General features: G+C 31.6%; 2 protein-coding genes across 6 annotated transcripts in view; both read left to right on the top strand.

Moving 5' to 3' along the window:
* Positions 1–954, top strand: part of asz1 (ankyrin repeat, SAM and basic leucine zipper domain containing 1) — a 17,554-nt gene extending 16,600 nt beyond the window's left edge. For 2 of the 3 annotated variants that reach the window (XM_077597064.1, XM_077597062.1), the window contains exons 12-13: positions 104–217; positions 503–719. In XM_077597064.1, coding sequence (XP_077453190.1) covers positions 104–217; positions 503–628 — 240 coding nt within the window. In that variant the 3' untranslated portion in view covers positions 629–719. Of the gene's footprint in view, positions 1–103; positions 218–502 lie in introns of all 3 variants that reach the window. The other variant, XM_077597063.1, reaches the window with a different exon arrangement.
* wnt2 (wingless-type MMTV integration site family member 2) lies at positions 910–15,878 on the top strand. 3 transcript variants are annotated; one of them, XM_077597066.1, is made up of 5 exons: positions 910–1,048; positions 13,898–14,127; positions 14,191–14,449; positions 14,946–15,204; positions 15,278–15,878. In XM_077597066.1, the coding sequence occupies exons 1-5, from the start codon at positions 1,007–1,009 to the stop codon at positions 15,481–15,483; spliced, it is 996 nt and encodes a 331-aa protein (XP_077453192.1). In that variant the 5' UTR covers positions 910–1,006; the 3' UTR covers positions 15,484–15,878. The 3 variants fall into 3 exon arrangements, with proteins under 3 accessions (XP_077453192.1, XP_077453191.1, XP_077453193.1); XM_077597065.1 differs by having other exon boundaries at positions 13,898–14,449; XM_077597067.1 differs by lacking the exon at positions 910–1,048 and having other exon boundaries at positions 13,911–14,127; positions 14,187–14,449.

Below are 15,878 nucleotides of genomic sequence, written 5' to 3'. Positions count from 1 at the left end.
CGACATAAACGCAATTCGCAGACATGTTCGTATGTACCGATGTTCGTAAGTAGGGGAGCGTCTGTACTGATTTTTATTTTTTATTTTTTTTGTCCGGCCGTAGCTAGTGTTCACACTGGACCACAAGAGGAAGGCGGAGTCTGTGTGCGACGAGCTGATGGCGCATACCCAAGACCTCCAGACGGAAGTTAACTGTCTGCATCGTCTGCTCTGCCAGGTCTGCAAAAATTCTGCATTTTTTCATCCCGTTGTACTTGAACGCGGCGCTCGTTTGTACGTGGGCCGTGAGTCTAGTCTGGCACGAGGGAATCCTCGCAGCCCATAAATCGCCTCCGCCGTGACACGGCTCCGATGGGGGTCGCGGGAGCGCCATTTGTGTCCGGGGTTGATGGCTAGGATTTGGGCGGAGGGTCGAGAAGATGAGGTGAAGGTTGCGTGGCGAAGATAAATGAACTTGGAGTTCCTCAGCCGCGTCCCCAAAAACGTTGTGTCTCGCCCACAGATGAACGACACCCCCAATTTCTGCGGGCTCCCCGTTGCCCCCGGTGACAGAAAAGCGGCGCCCCTGGCGGGCGTCGCCGCGGTGGCGCTGGGCGCCGCCCTCTTCTTCTTCTTGTGCCGTCGTTAAGTAGGTCAAGTTGAGTTCGTTTATTGGTTTATTTTATTCCGTTTCTTACTTGAATGTAAGCTCAAGAAGTTCATTAAAAAATAGGTACCAATTTCTTTTACTTGACTTCATCATTCACTGCCATGGACGGCGACGGGTGTCCGATCCGTTTTGTTGGCCGTCGCGGCAGCCAATGAGTGAGAAGCGCAAGTCTGGGCGGCCAATCAGATTTAGGGCGGATGATGGGCAACATCTCGTGTACCCGAGCAAAGGCCGCGCCGATGTTTTCATCCCTGCAATGCCGCCCTGGACAGCGCCGCCACCGCCGCCACTCATTTGGCACCGGCGCTCTTGGGTCGCGGACATGAAGGCCGACATGAAGGCCTGGGCGTGTGCAGCATGTTGGTGTGTGTGCGTGATGAGCGTCCACGCGTCTTGGTGGTGAGTATTTACATTTCTGGTTTTGCAGTACTCCCATTTTCACACTTTTAACTCATGTTAGCTCATTTGTGTATAGTCAGGCCTTTTTTTTCTTTAAAAAATGACCATGTTTAGTAAGGCTTTTGTACTTAAAAAACGACAATGCATATTAAGGCTTTTTTTAAACTAAAAATATGACCATGTATAGTAAGGCTTTTTTTCTTAAAAAATGACCACGTATAGTAAACCTTTTTTGTAAAAAAACGACATAGTATAGTAAGGCTTTTTTTTCTTAAAAAACGACATAGTATAGTAAGGCTTTTTTTCTTAAACGACATAGTATAGTAAGGCTTTTTTTGTAAAAAAATGACAAAGTATATAGTAAGGCTTTTTTTTCAAAAAAAAACCCCACATAGTATAGTAAGGCTTTTTTATTTAAAAAAAAACAATATAGTATAGTAAGGCTTTTTTATTTAAAAAAACGACATAGTATAGTAAGGCTTTTTTCATTAAAAAACGACTAGTATAGTAAGGCTTTTTTATTTAAAAAAACGACATAGTATAGTAAGGCTTTTTTCATTAAAAAACGACTAGTATAGTAAGGCTTTTTTATTTAAAAAAACGACATAGTATAGTAAGGCTTTTTTAATTAAAAAACGACATAGTATAGTAAGGCTTTTTTAATTAAAAAACAACACAGTATAGTAAGGCTTTTTGTTAATTAAAAAAACGACATAGTATAGTAAGGCTTTTTTATTTAAAGAACGACATAGTATAATAGGGCTTTTTTATTTAAAAAAACGACATAGTATAGTAAGGCTTTTTTTCTTAAAAAATAACATACTATATAGTAAGGCTTTTTTTTAAAAAAAACGACATAGTATATAGTAAGGCTTTTTTTCTTTAAAAAAAACGACATAGTATAGTAAGGCTTTTTAATTAAAAAACGACATAGTATAGTAAGGCTTTTTTTATTTAAAAAAATGACATAGTATAGTAAGGCTTTTTTGTAAAAAAAACGACATAGTATATAGTAAGGCTTTTTTTGTAAAAAAAAACGACATAGTATAGTAAGGCTTTTTTAATTAAAAAAAACGACATAGTATAGTAAGGCTTTTTTATTTAAAAAAATGACATAGTATAGTAAGGCTTTTTTTCTTTAAAAAACGACATAGTATAGTAAGGCTTTTAAAAAAAAAACGACATAGTGTAGTAAGGCTTTTTTATAAAAAACACAACATAGTATAGTAGGGCTTTTTATTTAAAAAAACGACATAGTATAGTAGGGCTTTTTTATTTAAAAAAACGACATAGTATTTTTCTTAAAAAACGACATAGTATAATAAGGCTTTTTTATTTTAAAAACGACATAGTATAGTAAGGTTTTTTTGTAAAAAAAAACGACATAGTATAGTAAGGCTTTTTTTCTTAAAAAACGACATAGTATAGTAAGGCTTTTTTATTTTAAAAACGACATAGTATAGTAAGGCTTTTTTGTAAAAAAAACGACATAGTATAGTAAGGCTTTTTTTTCTTAAAAAACGACATAGTATAGTAAGGCTTTTTTATTTTAAAAACGACATAGTATAGTAAGGCTTTTTTATTTTAAAAACGACATAGTATAGTAAGGCTTTTTTGTAAAAAAAACGACATAGTATAGTAAGGCTTTTTTTCTTAAAAAACGACATAGTATAGTAAGGCTTTTTAATTTTAAAAACGACATAGTATAGTAAGGCTTTTTTGTAAAAAAAACGACATAGTATAGTAAGGCTTTTTTGTAAAAAAAACGACATAGTATAGTAAGGCTTTTTTCTTAAAAAATGACCACGTATAGTAAACCTTTTTTGTAAAAAAACGACATAGTATAGTAAGGCTTTTTTTCTTAAAAAACGACATAGTATAGTAAGGCTTTTTTTCTTAAAAAACGACATAGTATAGTAAGGCTTTTTTTCTTAAAAAACGACATAGTATAGTAAGGCTTTTTTTCTTAAACGACATAGTATAGTAAGGCTTTTTTTTAAAAAAATGACAAAGTATATAGTAAGGCTTTTTTTTTAAAAAAAAACCCCACATAGTATAGTAAGGCTTTTTTATTTAAAAAAAAACAATATAGTATAGTAAGGCTTTTTTATTTAAAAAAACGACATAGTATAGTAAGGCTTTTTTCATTAAAAAACGACATAGTATAGTAAGGCTTTTTTTCTTTAAAAACGACATAGTATAGTAAGGCTTTTTTTCTTAAAAAACGACATAGTATAGTAAGGCTTTTTTTCTTAAACGACATAGTATAGTAAGGCTTTTTTTGTAAAAAATGACAAAGTATATAGTAAGGCTTTTTTTTCAAAAAAAAAACCCACATAGTATAGTAAGGCTTTTTTATTTAAAAAAAAACAATATAGTATAGTAAGGCTTTTTTATTTAAAAAAACGACATAGTATAGTAAGGCTTTTTTCATTAAAAAACGACTAGTATAGTAAGGCTTTTTTATTTAAAAAAACGACATAGTATAGTAAGGCTTTTTTAATTAAAAAACGACATAGTATAGTAAGGCTTTTTTAATTAAAAAACAACACAGTATAGTAAGGCTTTTTGTTAATTAAAAAAACGACATAGTATAGTAAGGCTTTTTTATTTAAAGAACGACATAGTATAATAGGGCTTTTTTATTTAAAAAAACGACATAGTATAGTAAGGCTTTTTTTCTTAAAAAATAACATACTATATAGTAAGGCTTTTTTTTCAAAAAAACGACATAGTATATAGTAAGGCTTTTTTTCTTTAAAAAAAACGACATAGTATAGTAAGGCTTTTTAATTAAAAAACGACATAGTATAGTAAGGCTTTTTTTATTTAAAAAAATGACATAGTATAGTAAGGCTTTTTTGTAAAAAAAACGACATAGTATATAGTAAGGCTTTTTTTGTAAAAAAAAACGACATAGTATAGTAAGGCTTTTTTAATTAAAAAAAACGACATAGTATAGTAAGGCTTTTTTATTTAAAAAAATGACATAGTATAGTAAGGCTTTTTTTCTTTAAAAAACGACATAGTATAGTAAGGCTTTTAAAAAAAAAAACGACATAGTGTAGTAAGGCTTTTTTATAAAAAACACAACATAGTATAGTAGGGCTTTTTATTTAAAAAAACGACATAGTATAGTAGGGCTTTTTTATTTAAAAAAACGACATAGTATTTTTCTTAAAAAACGACATAGTATAATAAGGCTTTTTTATTTTAAAAACGACATAGTATAGTAAGGCTTTTTTGTAAAAAAAAAGACATAGTATAGTAAGGCTTTTTTATTTTAAAAACGACATAGTATAGTAAGGTTTTTTTGTAAAAAAAAACGACATAGTATAGTAAGGCTTTTTTTCTTAAAAAACGACATAGTATAGTAAGGCTTTTTTATTTTAAAAACGACATAGTATAGTAAGGCTTTTTTGTAAAAAAAACGACATAGTATAGTAAGGCTTTTTTTTCTTAAAAAACGACATAGTATAGTAAGGCTTTTTTATTTTAAAAACGACATAGTATAGTAAGGCTTTTTTATTTTAAAAACGACATAGTATAGTAAGGCTTTTTTGTAAAAAAACGACATAGTATAGTAAGGCTTTTTTTCTTAAAAAACGACATAGTATAGTAAGGCTTTTTAATTTTAAAAACGACATAGTATAGTAAGGCTTTTTTGTAAAAAAAACGACATAGTATAGTAAGGCTTTTTTGTAAAAAAAACGACATAGTATAGTAAGGCTTTTTTCTTAAAAAATGACCACGTATAGTAAACCTTTTTTGTAAAAAAACGACATAGTATAGTAAGGCTTTTTTTCTTAAAAAACGACATAGTATAGTAAGGCTTTTTTTCTTAAAAAACGACATAGTATAGTAAGGCTTTTTTTCTTAAAAAACGACATAGTATAGTAAGGCTTTTTTTCTTAAACGACATAGTATAGTAAGGCTTTTTTTGTAAAAAATGACAAAGTATATAGTAAGGCTTTTTTTTTTAAAAAAAAACCCACATAGTATAGTAAGGCTTTTTTATTTAAAAAAAAACAATATAGTATAGTAAGGCTTTTTTATTTAAAAAAACGACATAGTATAGTAAGGCTTTTTTCATTAAAAAACGACTAGTATAGTAAGGCTTTTTTATTTAAAAAAACGACATAGTATAGTAAGGCTTTTTTAATTAAAAAACGACATAGTATAGTAAGGCTTTTTTTATTAAAAAACGACACAGTATAGTAAGGCTTTTTTTAATTAAAAAAACGACATAGTATAGTAAGGCTTTTTTGTAAGAAACGATATAGTATATAGTAAGGCTTTTTTTCAAAAAAAAAACGACATAGTATAGTAAGGCTTTTTTTTATTTAAAAAAACGACATAGTATAGTAAGGCTTTTTTATTTAAAGAACGACATAGTATAGTAAGGCTTTTTTTCTTAAAAAATAACATACTATATAGTAAGGCTTTTTTTTCAAAAAAACGACATAGTATATAGTAAGGCTTTTTTTCTTTAAAAAAAATGACATAGTATAGTAAGGCTTTTTAATTAAAAAACGACATAGTATAGTAAGGCTTTTTTATTTTAAAAACGACATAGTATAGTAAGGCTTTTTTGTAAAAAAAACGACATAGTATAGTAAGGCTTTTTTCTTTAAAAAACGACATAGTATAGTAAGGCTTTTTGTCTTAAAAAAACGACATAGTATAGTAAGGCTTTTTTGTAAAAAAAACGACATAGTATAGTAAGGCTTTTTTTCTTAAAAAAACGACATAGTATAGTAAGGCTTTTTGTCTTAAAAAACGACATAGTATAGTAAGGCTTTTTTATTTTAGAAACGACATAGTATAGTAAGGCTTTTTTGTAAAAAAAAACGACATAGTATAGTAAGGCTTTTTTTCTTAAAAAACGACATAGTATAGTAAGGCTTTTTTATTTAAAAAAAACGACATTGTATAGTAAGGCTTTTTAATTAAAAAACGACATAGTATAGTAAGGCTTTTTTTGTAAAAAAAACGACATAGTATAGTAAGGCTTTTTTTTCTTTAAAAAACGACATAGTATAGTAAGGCTTTTTGTCTTAAAAAACGACATAGTATAGTAAGGCTTTTTTGTAAAAAAAACGACATAGTATAGTAAGGCTTTTTTTCTTAAAAAAACGACATGGTATAGTAAGGCTTTTTGTCTTAAAAAACGACATAGTATAGTAAGGCTTTTTTATTTTAGAAACGACATAGTATAGTAAGGCTTTTTTGTAAAAAAAAACGACATAGTATAGTAAGGCTTTTTTATTTTAGAAACGACATAGTATAGTAAGGCTTTTTTGTAAAAAAAAACGACATAGTATAGTAAGGCTTTTTTTCTTAAAAAACGACATAGTATAGTAAGGCTTTTTTATTTTAAAAACGACATAGTATAGTAAGGCTTTTTTTCTTAAAAACGACATAGTATAGTAAGGCTTTTTTATTTTAGAAACGACATAGTATAGTAAGGCTTTTTTGTAAAAAAAACGACATAGTATAGTAAGGCTTTTTTTCTTAAAAAACGACATAGTATAGTAAGGCTTTTTTATTTTAAAAACGACATAGTATAGTAAGGCTTTTTTGTAAAAAAAACGACATAGTATAGTAAGGCTTTTTTTCTTTAAAAAACGACATAGTATAGTAAGGCTTTTTGTCTTAAAAAACGACATAGTATAGTAAGGCTTTTTTGTAAAAAAAACGACATAGTATAGTAAGGCTTTTTTTCTTAAAAAAACGACATAGTATAGTAAGGCTTTTTGTCTTAAAAAACGACATAGTATAGTAAGGCTTTTTTATTTTAGAAACGACATAGTATAGTAAGGCTTTTTTGTAAAAAAAAACGACATAGTATAGTAAGGCTTTTTTTCTTAAAAAACGACATAGTATAGTAAGGCTTTTTTATTTTAAAAACGACATAGTATAGTAAGGCTTTTTTGTAAAAAAAACGACATAGTATAGTAGGGCTTTTTTATTTAAAAAACGACATAGCATGGTTAGGCTTTTTTTCTTAAAAAACGACATAGTATAGTAAGGCTTTTTTATTTTAAAAACGACATAGTATAGTAAGGCTTTTTTTCTTAAAAAACGACAAAGTATAGTAAGGCTTTTTTTCGTGAAAAACGACATAGTATAGTAAGGCTTTTTTCGTGAAAAACGAAATAGTATAGTAAGGCTTTTTAATTTTAAAAACGACATAGTATAGTAAGGCTTTTTTTTATTTAAAAAAACGACATAGTATAGTAAGGCTTTTTTTCTTAAAAAACGACATAGTATAGTAAGGCTTTTTTGTAAAAAAAAACGACATAGTATAGTAAGGCTTTTTTTCTTAAAAAAACGACATAGTATAGTAAGGCTTTTTGTCTTAAAAAACGACATATTATAGTAAGGCTTTTTTGTAAAAAAAACGACATAGTATAGTAAGGCTTTTTTTCTTAAAAAAACGACATAGTATAGTAAGGCTTTTTGTCTTAAAAAACGACATAGTATAGTAAGGCTTTTTTATTTTAGAAACGACATAGTATAGTAAGGCTTTTTTGTAAAAAAAAACGACATAGTATAGTAAGGCTTTTTTTCTTAAAAAACGACATAGTATAGTAAGGCTTTTTTATTTTAAAAACGACATAGTATAGTAAGGCTTTTTTGTAAAAAAAACGACATAGTATAGTAAGGCTTTTTTTCTTAAAAAACGACATAGTATAGTAAGGCTTTTTTATTTAAAAAAAACGACATAGTATAGTAGGGCTTTTTTATTTAAAAAACGACATAGCATGGTTAGGCTTTTTTTCTTAAAAAACGACATAGTATAGTAAGGCTTTTTTATTTTAAAAACGACATAGTATAGTAAGGCTTTTTTTCTTAAAAAACGACAAAGTATAGTAAGGCTTTTTTTCGTGAAAAACGACATAGTATAGTAAGGCTTTTTTCGTGAAAAACGAAATAGTATAGTAAGGCTTTTTAATTTTAAAAACGACATAGTATAGTAAGGCTTTTTTTTATTTAAAAAAACGACATAGTATAGTAAGGCTTTTTTTCTTAAAAAACGACATAGTATAGTAAGGCTGTTTTTATTTTTTCTAGGGAGGGTAGGTAGAGGGGGAGAAAGGTAAAAATAGAGGTAACCTTATTTACTAATAGTTAAAAAATAAGTAAAGTAATTAATGAGTAAACAAGTTTGTTAGTGGATATGAACCTACTGATGATTGGAAATTGTGTCAGGTTATGATCACATTTGAGAGCTGTTAGTGAATTTGAACCCATTCCTGATTGAACCTTGTGTCAAGTTCAGACCACACCCTTTCCCACTCTCTTTATTCAAGAGCTGTTAGTGGATTTGAACCCACCCCTGATTTGAACTTCACCATCTCAAGTTCTGAGCAATGTCTTGGCCAGTGGACCACAGCGACTTCTGAAATGTAGTGATTGGAAGTTATATTTATCCTCTTCATTACCTCAAAAAACAATTTGAGTATTGCAAAGAGTGGAATTGAACTCACTCCTGATTTGAACTTGTGTTCACCTTAAGTTCTGACCCAATGTATTTGCCAATGGACCACAGTGACTTCTGGAATTACATGTTTGGAAGTTATATTTCTCCTCTCCATTACCTCAAACACATTGGAAAATGATTTTAAAAATATAAGCGGTGGATTTGAACTCACTCTTGATTTGAACCTGTTCCCACCTCAGGTTCTGATCTAATGTTTTTGCCACTGGACCAAAGCAACATCTAGCAGGAAATAAATCAGAAGTCACATTTGTCCTCTTCATTACCTCAACTCCATTGGTAAACAAGATGAGCACTCAGTGCTGGATTGGAGATTTTTTTTTACAATTTTACGGGGAAAAAAAGCCTTACTATACTATGTCGTTTTTTAAGAAAAAAGCCTTACTATACTATGTCGTTTTTTTAAAGAAAAAAGCCTTACTATACTATGTCGTTTTTCACGAAAAAAAGCCTTACTATACTATGTCGTTTTTCACGAAAAAAAGCCTTACTATACTTTGTCGTTTTTTTAAAGAAAAAAAGCCTTACTATACTATGCCGTTTTTAAGAAAAAAAGCCTTACTATACTATGTCGTTTTTTTTAAGAAAAAAGCCTTACTATACTATGTCGTTTTTTTTAAAGAAAATAGCCTTACTATACTGTCGTTTTTTTAAAGAAAAAAAGCCTTACTATACTATGTCGTTTTTTTTAAGAAAAAAGCCTTACTATACTATGTCGTTTTTTTTTAAAGAAAATAGCCTTACTATACTATGTCGTTTTTTTAAAAGAAAAAAGCCTTACTATACTATGTCGTTTTTCACGAAAAAAAGCCTTACTATACTATGTCGTTTTTTTAAAGAAAAAAGCCTTACTATACTATGTCGTTTTTCACGAAAAAAAGCCTTACTATACTATGTCGTTTTTTTTAAGAAAAAAGCCTTACTATATTATGTCGTTTTTTTTTTAAAGAAAATAGCCTTACTATACTATGTCGTTTTTTTAAAGAAAAAAAGCCTTACTATACTATGTCGTTTTTTTTAAGAAAAAAGCCTTACTATACTATGTCGTTTTTCACGAAAAAAAAGCCTTACTATACTATGTCGTTTTTTTTAAGAAAAAAGCCTTACTATACTATGTCGTTTTTTTTAAAGAAAATAGCCTTACTATACTATGTCGTTTTTTTAAAGAAAAAAGCCTTACTATACTATGTCGTTTTTTTTTTAAAGAAAATAGCCTTACTATACTATGTCGTTTTTTTTTAAAGAAAAAAGCCTTACTATACTATGTCGTTTTTTTTTTTAAAGAAAATAGCCTTACTATACTATGTCGTTTTTTTTAAGAAAATAGCCTTACTATACTATGTCGTTTTTTTAAAGAAAAAAAGCCTTACTATACTATGTCGTTTTTTTTAAGAAAAAAGCCTTACTATACTATGTCGTTTTTTTTTAAAGAAAATAGCCTTACTATACTATGTCGTTTTTTTAAAAGAAAAAAGCCTTACTATACTATGTCGTTTTTCACGAAAAAAAGCCTTACTATACTATGTCGTTTTTTTTAAGAAAAAAGCCTTACTATACTATGTCGTTTTTTTTTTTTTAAAGAAAATAGCCTTACTATACTATGTCGTTTTTTTAAAGAAAAAAAGCCTTACTATACTATGTCGTTTTTTTTAAGAAAAAAGCCTTACTATACTATGTCGTTTTTTTTAAAGAAAATAGCCTTACTATACTATGTCGTTTTTTTAAGAAAAAAGCCTTACTATACTATGTCGTTTTTTTTTTTAAAGAAAATAGCCTTACTATACTATGTCGTTTTTTTAAAGCAAAAAAGCCTTACTATACTATGTCGTTTTTTTTAAAGAAAAAAGCCTTACTATACTATGTCGTTTTTCACGAAAAAAAGCCTTACTATACTATGTCGTTTTTCACGAAAAAAAGCCTTACTATACTTTGTCGTTTTTTTAAAGAAAAAAAGCCTTACTATACTATGCCGTTTTTAAGAAAAAAAGCCTTACTATACTATGCCGTTTTTAAGAAAAAAAGCCTTACTATACTATGTCGTTTTTCACGAAAAAAAGCCTTACTATACTTTGTCGTTTTTTTAAAGAAAAAAAGCCTTACTATACTATGCCGTTTTTAAGAAAAAAAGCCTTACTATACTATGCCGTTTTTAAGAAAAAAAGCCTTACTATACTATGTCGTTTTTTTAAGAAAAAAGCCTTACTATACTATGTCGTTTTTTTTTTAAAGAAAATAGCCTTACTAAACTATGTCGCTTTTTTAAAAGAAAAAAAGCCTTACTATACTATGTCGTTTTTTTAAAGAAAAAAGCCTTACTATACTATGTCGTGTTTCACGAAAAAAAGCCTTACTATACTATGTCGTTTTTCACGAAAAAAAGCCTTACTATACTTTGTCGTTTTTTTAAAGAAAAAAAGCCTTACTATACTATGCCGTTTTTAAGAAAAAAAGCCTTACTATACTATGTCGTTTTTTTAAAGAAAAAAGCCTTACTATACTATGTCGTTTTTTTTTTAAAGAAAATAGCCTTACTATACTATGTCGTTTTTTTAAAGAAAAAAAGCCTTACTATACTATGTCGTTTTTTTTAAGAAAAAAGCCTTACTATACTATGTCGTTTTTTTTAAAAGAAAATAGCCTTACTATACTATGTTGTTTTTTTTAAGAAAAAAAGCCTTACTATACTATGTCGTTTTTTTTAAGAAAAAAGCCTTACTATACTATGTCGTTTTTTTAAAGAAAAAAAGCCTTACTATACTATGTCGTTTTTTTTAAGAAAAAAGCCTTACTATACTATGTCGTTTTTTTTAAAAGAAAATAGCCTTACTATACTATGTCGTTTTTTTAAAGAAAAAAAGCCTTACTATACTATGTCGTTTTTTTAAAGAAAAAAAGCCTTACTATACTATGTCGTTTTTTTAAAGAAAAAAGCCTTACTATACTATGTCGTTTTTCACGAAAAAAAGCCTTTACTATGTCGTTTTTTTTAAGAAAAAAGCCTTACTATACTATGTCGTTTTTTTTTAAAGAAAATAGCCTTACTATACTATGTCGTTTTTTTAAAGAAAAAAAGCCTTCCTATACTATGTCGTTTTTTTAAAGAAAAAAAGCCTTCCTATACTATGTCGTTTTTCACGAAAAAAAGCCTTACTATACTATGTCGTTTTTTTTAAAGAAAAAGCCTTACTATACTATGTCGTTTTTTTTAAAAAGAAAATAGCCTTACTATACTATGTCGTTTTTTTAAAGAAAAAAAGCCTTACTATACTATGTCATTTTTTTAAAGAAAAAAGCCTTACTATACTATGTCGTTTTTCACGAAAAAAAGCCTTACTATACTATGTCGTTTTTTTTAAGAAAAAAGCCTTACTATACTGTCGTTTTTTTTAAAGAAAATAGCCTTACTATACTATGTCGTTTTTTTTAAGAAAAAAGCCTTACTATACTATGTCGTTTTTTACGAAAAAAAGCCTTACTATACTATGTCGTTTTTTTAAGAAAAAAGCCTTACTATACTATGTCGTTTTTTTTAAAAGAAAATAGCCTTACTATACTATGTCGTTTTTTTAAAGAAAAAAAGCCTTACTATACTATGTCGTTTTTTTAAAGAAAAAAGCCTTACTATACTATGTCGTTTTTCACGAAAAAAAGCCTTACTATACTATGTCGTTTTTTTTTTAAGAAAAAAGCCTTACTATACTATGTCGTTTTTTTTTTTAAGAAAATAGCCTTACTATACAATGTCGTTTTTTTAAAGAAAAAAAGCCTTACTATACTATGTCGTTTTTTTAAAGAAAAAAGCCTTACTATACTATGTTGTTTTTCACGAAAAAAAGCCTTACTATACTATGTCGTTTTTTTAAAGAAAAAAGCCTTACTCTCCTATGTCGTTTTTTTTAAAGAAAATAGCCTTACTATACTATGTCGTTTTTTAAGAAAAAAGCCTTACTATACTATGTCGTTTTTTTTTAAAGAAAATAGCCTTACTATACTATGTCGTTTTTTTAAAGAAAAAAAGCCTTACTATACTACGTCGTTTTTTTTAAGAAAAAAGCTTTACTATACTATGTCGTTTTTTTAAAGAAAAAAGCCTTACTATACTATGTCGTTTTTCACGAAAAAAAGCCTTACTATACTATGTCGTTTTTTTTAAGAAAAAAGCCTTACTATACTATGTCGTTTTTTTTAAAGAAAATATCCTTACTATACTGTCGTTTTTTTTAAGAAAAAAGCCTTACTATACTATGTCGTTTTTTTTTAAAGAAAATAGCCTTACTATACTATGTCGTTTTTTTAAAGAAAAAAAGCCTTACTATACTATGTCGTTTTTTTTTAAAGAAAAAAGCCTTACTATACTATGTCGTTTTTCACGAAAAAAAGCCTTACTATACTATGTCGTTTTTCACAAAAAAAAAGCCTTACTATACTTTGTCGTTTTTTTAAAGAAAAAAAGCCTTACTATACTATGCCGTTTTTAAGAAAAAAAGCCTTACTATACTATGTCGTTTTTTTAAGAAAATAGCCTTACTATACTATGTCGTTTTTTTTAAATAAAAAAGCCTTACTATACTATGTCGTTTTTTTAAAGAAAAAAGCCTTACTATACTATGTCGTTTTTCACGAAAAAAGCCTTACTATACTATGTCGTTTTTCACGAAAAAAAGCCTTACTATACTTTGTCGTTTTTTTAAAGAAAAAAAGCCTTACTATACTATGCCGTTTTTAAGAAAAAAAGCCTTACTATACTATGTCGTTTTTTTTAAAGAAAAAAGCCTTACTATACTATGCCGTTTTTAAGAAAAAAAGCCTTACTATACGTTGTCGTTTTTTTGAGAAAAAAAGCCTTACTATGCTATGTCGTTTCTTAAAAAATGACATAGTATAGTAAGGCTTTTTTCGCAAAAAACAACATAGTATAGTAAGGCTTTTTTCGTAAAAAAAACAACATAGTATAGTAAGGCTTATTTCCTCAAAAAACGACATAGTATATTAAGGCTTTTTTAGTAAAAAAGGACATGGTATAGTAAGGCTTTAAAAAAAAAAACGACATAGAATAGTAAGGCTTTTTTCATTTAAAAAAACGACATAGTAAAGTAAGGCTTTTTTCATAATAAACGAACATAAGCCTTCTTTCTTTTAAAAAAGGGTTATAGTATAGCTAGGCTTTTTTTTTATAACAACAAATTTTCGTAAAAAATGACCATGTATAGTAAGGCTTTTTCTTTAAAAAAACAACCATGTATAGTAAGGCTTTAAAAAAAAAAAATAATAACCATGTACATAGAGTTAAACACATTTCGAGGAGAACTTAAAATTCCATGGGTTCCCCCACCATCCCAAAACAGGTACATGAGATCCATGAGCTCGGCGGACTCCCGCCTCACCTGCGACGACATCCCCGGTCTGGCGAGCGAGCAGCGGCGCCTGTGCCGTCAGCACCCGCCAGCCGTGCGGGCCATCGGCCGAGGCGTGCGCCACTGGCTCTCAGAGTGCCGGCACCAGTTCCGCCACCGCCGCTGGAACTGCCACGCGCCGGCGCGGGACCGCAGCCTCTTCGGACGCCTGCTGCTGCGAGGTCAGTTGGGGGTGTCGGGGCCGTCGGGGACCGCAATCCAAACACAGCCCCCGCCCTAGGCAGTCGCGAGGTGGCCTTTATCCACGCCATCTCGTCGGCGGGCGCCGTGGTCGCCCTGGCGCGGGCCTGCGACCGTGGCGAGCTGGACTGGTGCTCGCGCGAGGAGACGGTGGGCGTGGCCGACGCCTTCCACTGGGGCGGCTGCAGTCAGCACGTGGAGCTCGCCGCCCGCTTCGGCCGCGCTTTCGTGGACGCCAAGGAGAGGAAGCGGCCGGACGCACGATCGCTCATCAACCTGCACAACAACAAGGTCGGCCGTGAGGTGAGTTCCATTTGCGTGTCCTTTTTGTCATCCTTCACTTGAGGCATCTGCAAAAAAAAATCATTTGTTTACTGTATTTACTCGCATATAAGATGCCCCCGCACCTAAGCTGCACACTTTTTAAGAAAAAAAGCCTTACTATACTATGTCGTTTTTTTTACCCTCTTTTTGCCCGCGTGTTGTGCGTTTCCTGGTCTGAATAACTCATCCGGTGCTCGTAAATATTGTTATACACGAAAGAGATGCAAAAAAAAAAATGTATGCCATGGCCACCTGGCTTGGTCGCATCACGAAATTTTGACCGCATCACGGGCGAATTATTCGATCGAAATTTCCCCCGTAAGACGAGCATTTTGTATGACGAGCGGTCGTATGACGAGGTACCACTGTATTTGCCTGTTCGTGCGTGTCATTTGTGGGATTTCACGTCCATGGCGTGTTATTCTGAACGTGCTTACCAGTCTTGTCCACCATGTCTCTGCGTTCCACGCGCCAGGTGGTCCAGCGCCTCCTGAGCCTGCAATGCAAGTGTCACGGCGTGAGCGGCTCGTGCAGCGTCCGCACCTGCTGGCTGGCCATGGCCGACTTCCGCCGCACCGGCGACCGACTCCGCCGCAAGTACGAGCGCGCCGTCCACGTGGCCGTCAACCAGTACGGCGCGGCCCTGAGCACCGTTGGACACGCCGCGCCGCGGGACAACCAGCTGGTCTACTCGGATCGCTCTCCGGATTTCTGCGTGCGAGACCACGACACAGGTTTGGGGAGGCGTGGTTTTGTTTGAAGTTCACCTTGGTCGCCGACAGCGACGTGCGATTTAATCCTCCACAGGTTCGGCGGGGACGGCCGGCCGACGTTGCGACGTCACGTCCCGGGGCGTCGACGGCTGCTCGGTCTTGTGTTGCGGGCGAGGATACGACACGGCGCGGGTGAGCCGCAGCGCCAAATGCGGGTGCCAATTCCAGTGGTGCTGCGCCGTACGCTGCGGAGACTGCCGCCGCACGGAGGACGTGCGTACCTGCAAAGACCATACGTGAGCTTTTTTTCTTTCTCTATTTCACAGGTGTCAAAGTGTCGGCCCGGGGGCCAAATCTGGCCCGCCGCATCATTTTGTGCGGCCCGAGAAAGTCAATGATGAGTGCCGACTGTCTGTTTTAGGATCAAATTAAAATGAAGAGTAGAGATGTATATTACATTTCCTGATTTTCCCCCTTTTAAATCAATAATTGTCATTTTTTAATCCAGTTTTTAGTTTAAAAATCATTTTGTAAAATCTAAAAATATATACAAAAAAAGCTAAAATAAACATTGTTTTAAATCTGTAAAAAACCTGAATTTTCAGGCCCTTTAATCCAGTTCTTTTAATCCATTTATAAAATAAAAAAATCTAAATATTATATCTAAAATGGTCCGGCCCACATGAAGTCGAGTT

The sequence above is a fragment of the Stigmatopora argus genome, chromosome 3, assembly GCF_051989625.1.
Source record: "Stigmatopora argus isolate UIUO_Sarg chromosome 3, RoL_Sarg_1.0, whole genome shotgun sequence".
Classification (NCBI taxonomy): Eukaryota; Metazoa; Chordata; class Actinopteri; order Syngnathiformes; family Syngnathidae; genus Stigmatopora; species Stigmatopora argus.
Note: the sequence above shows the minus strand (reverse complement) of the source record. Positions and strands in the feature narration are given on the sequence as shown.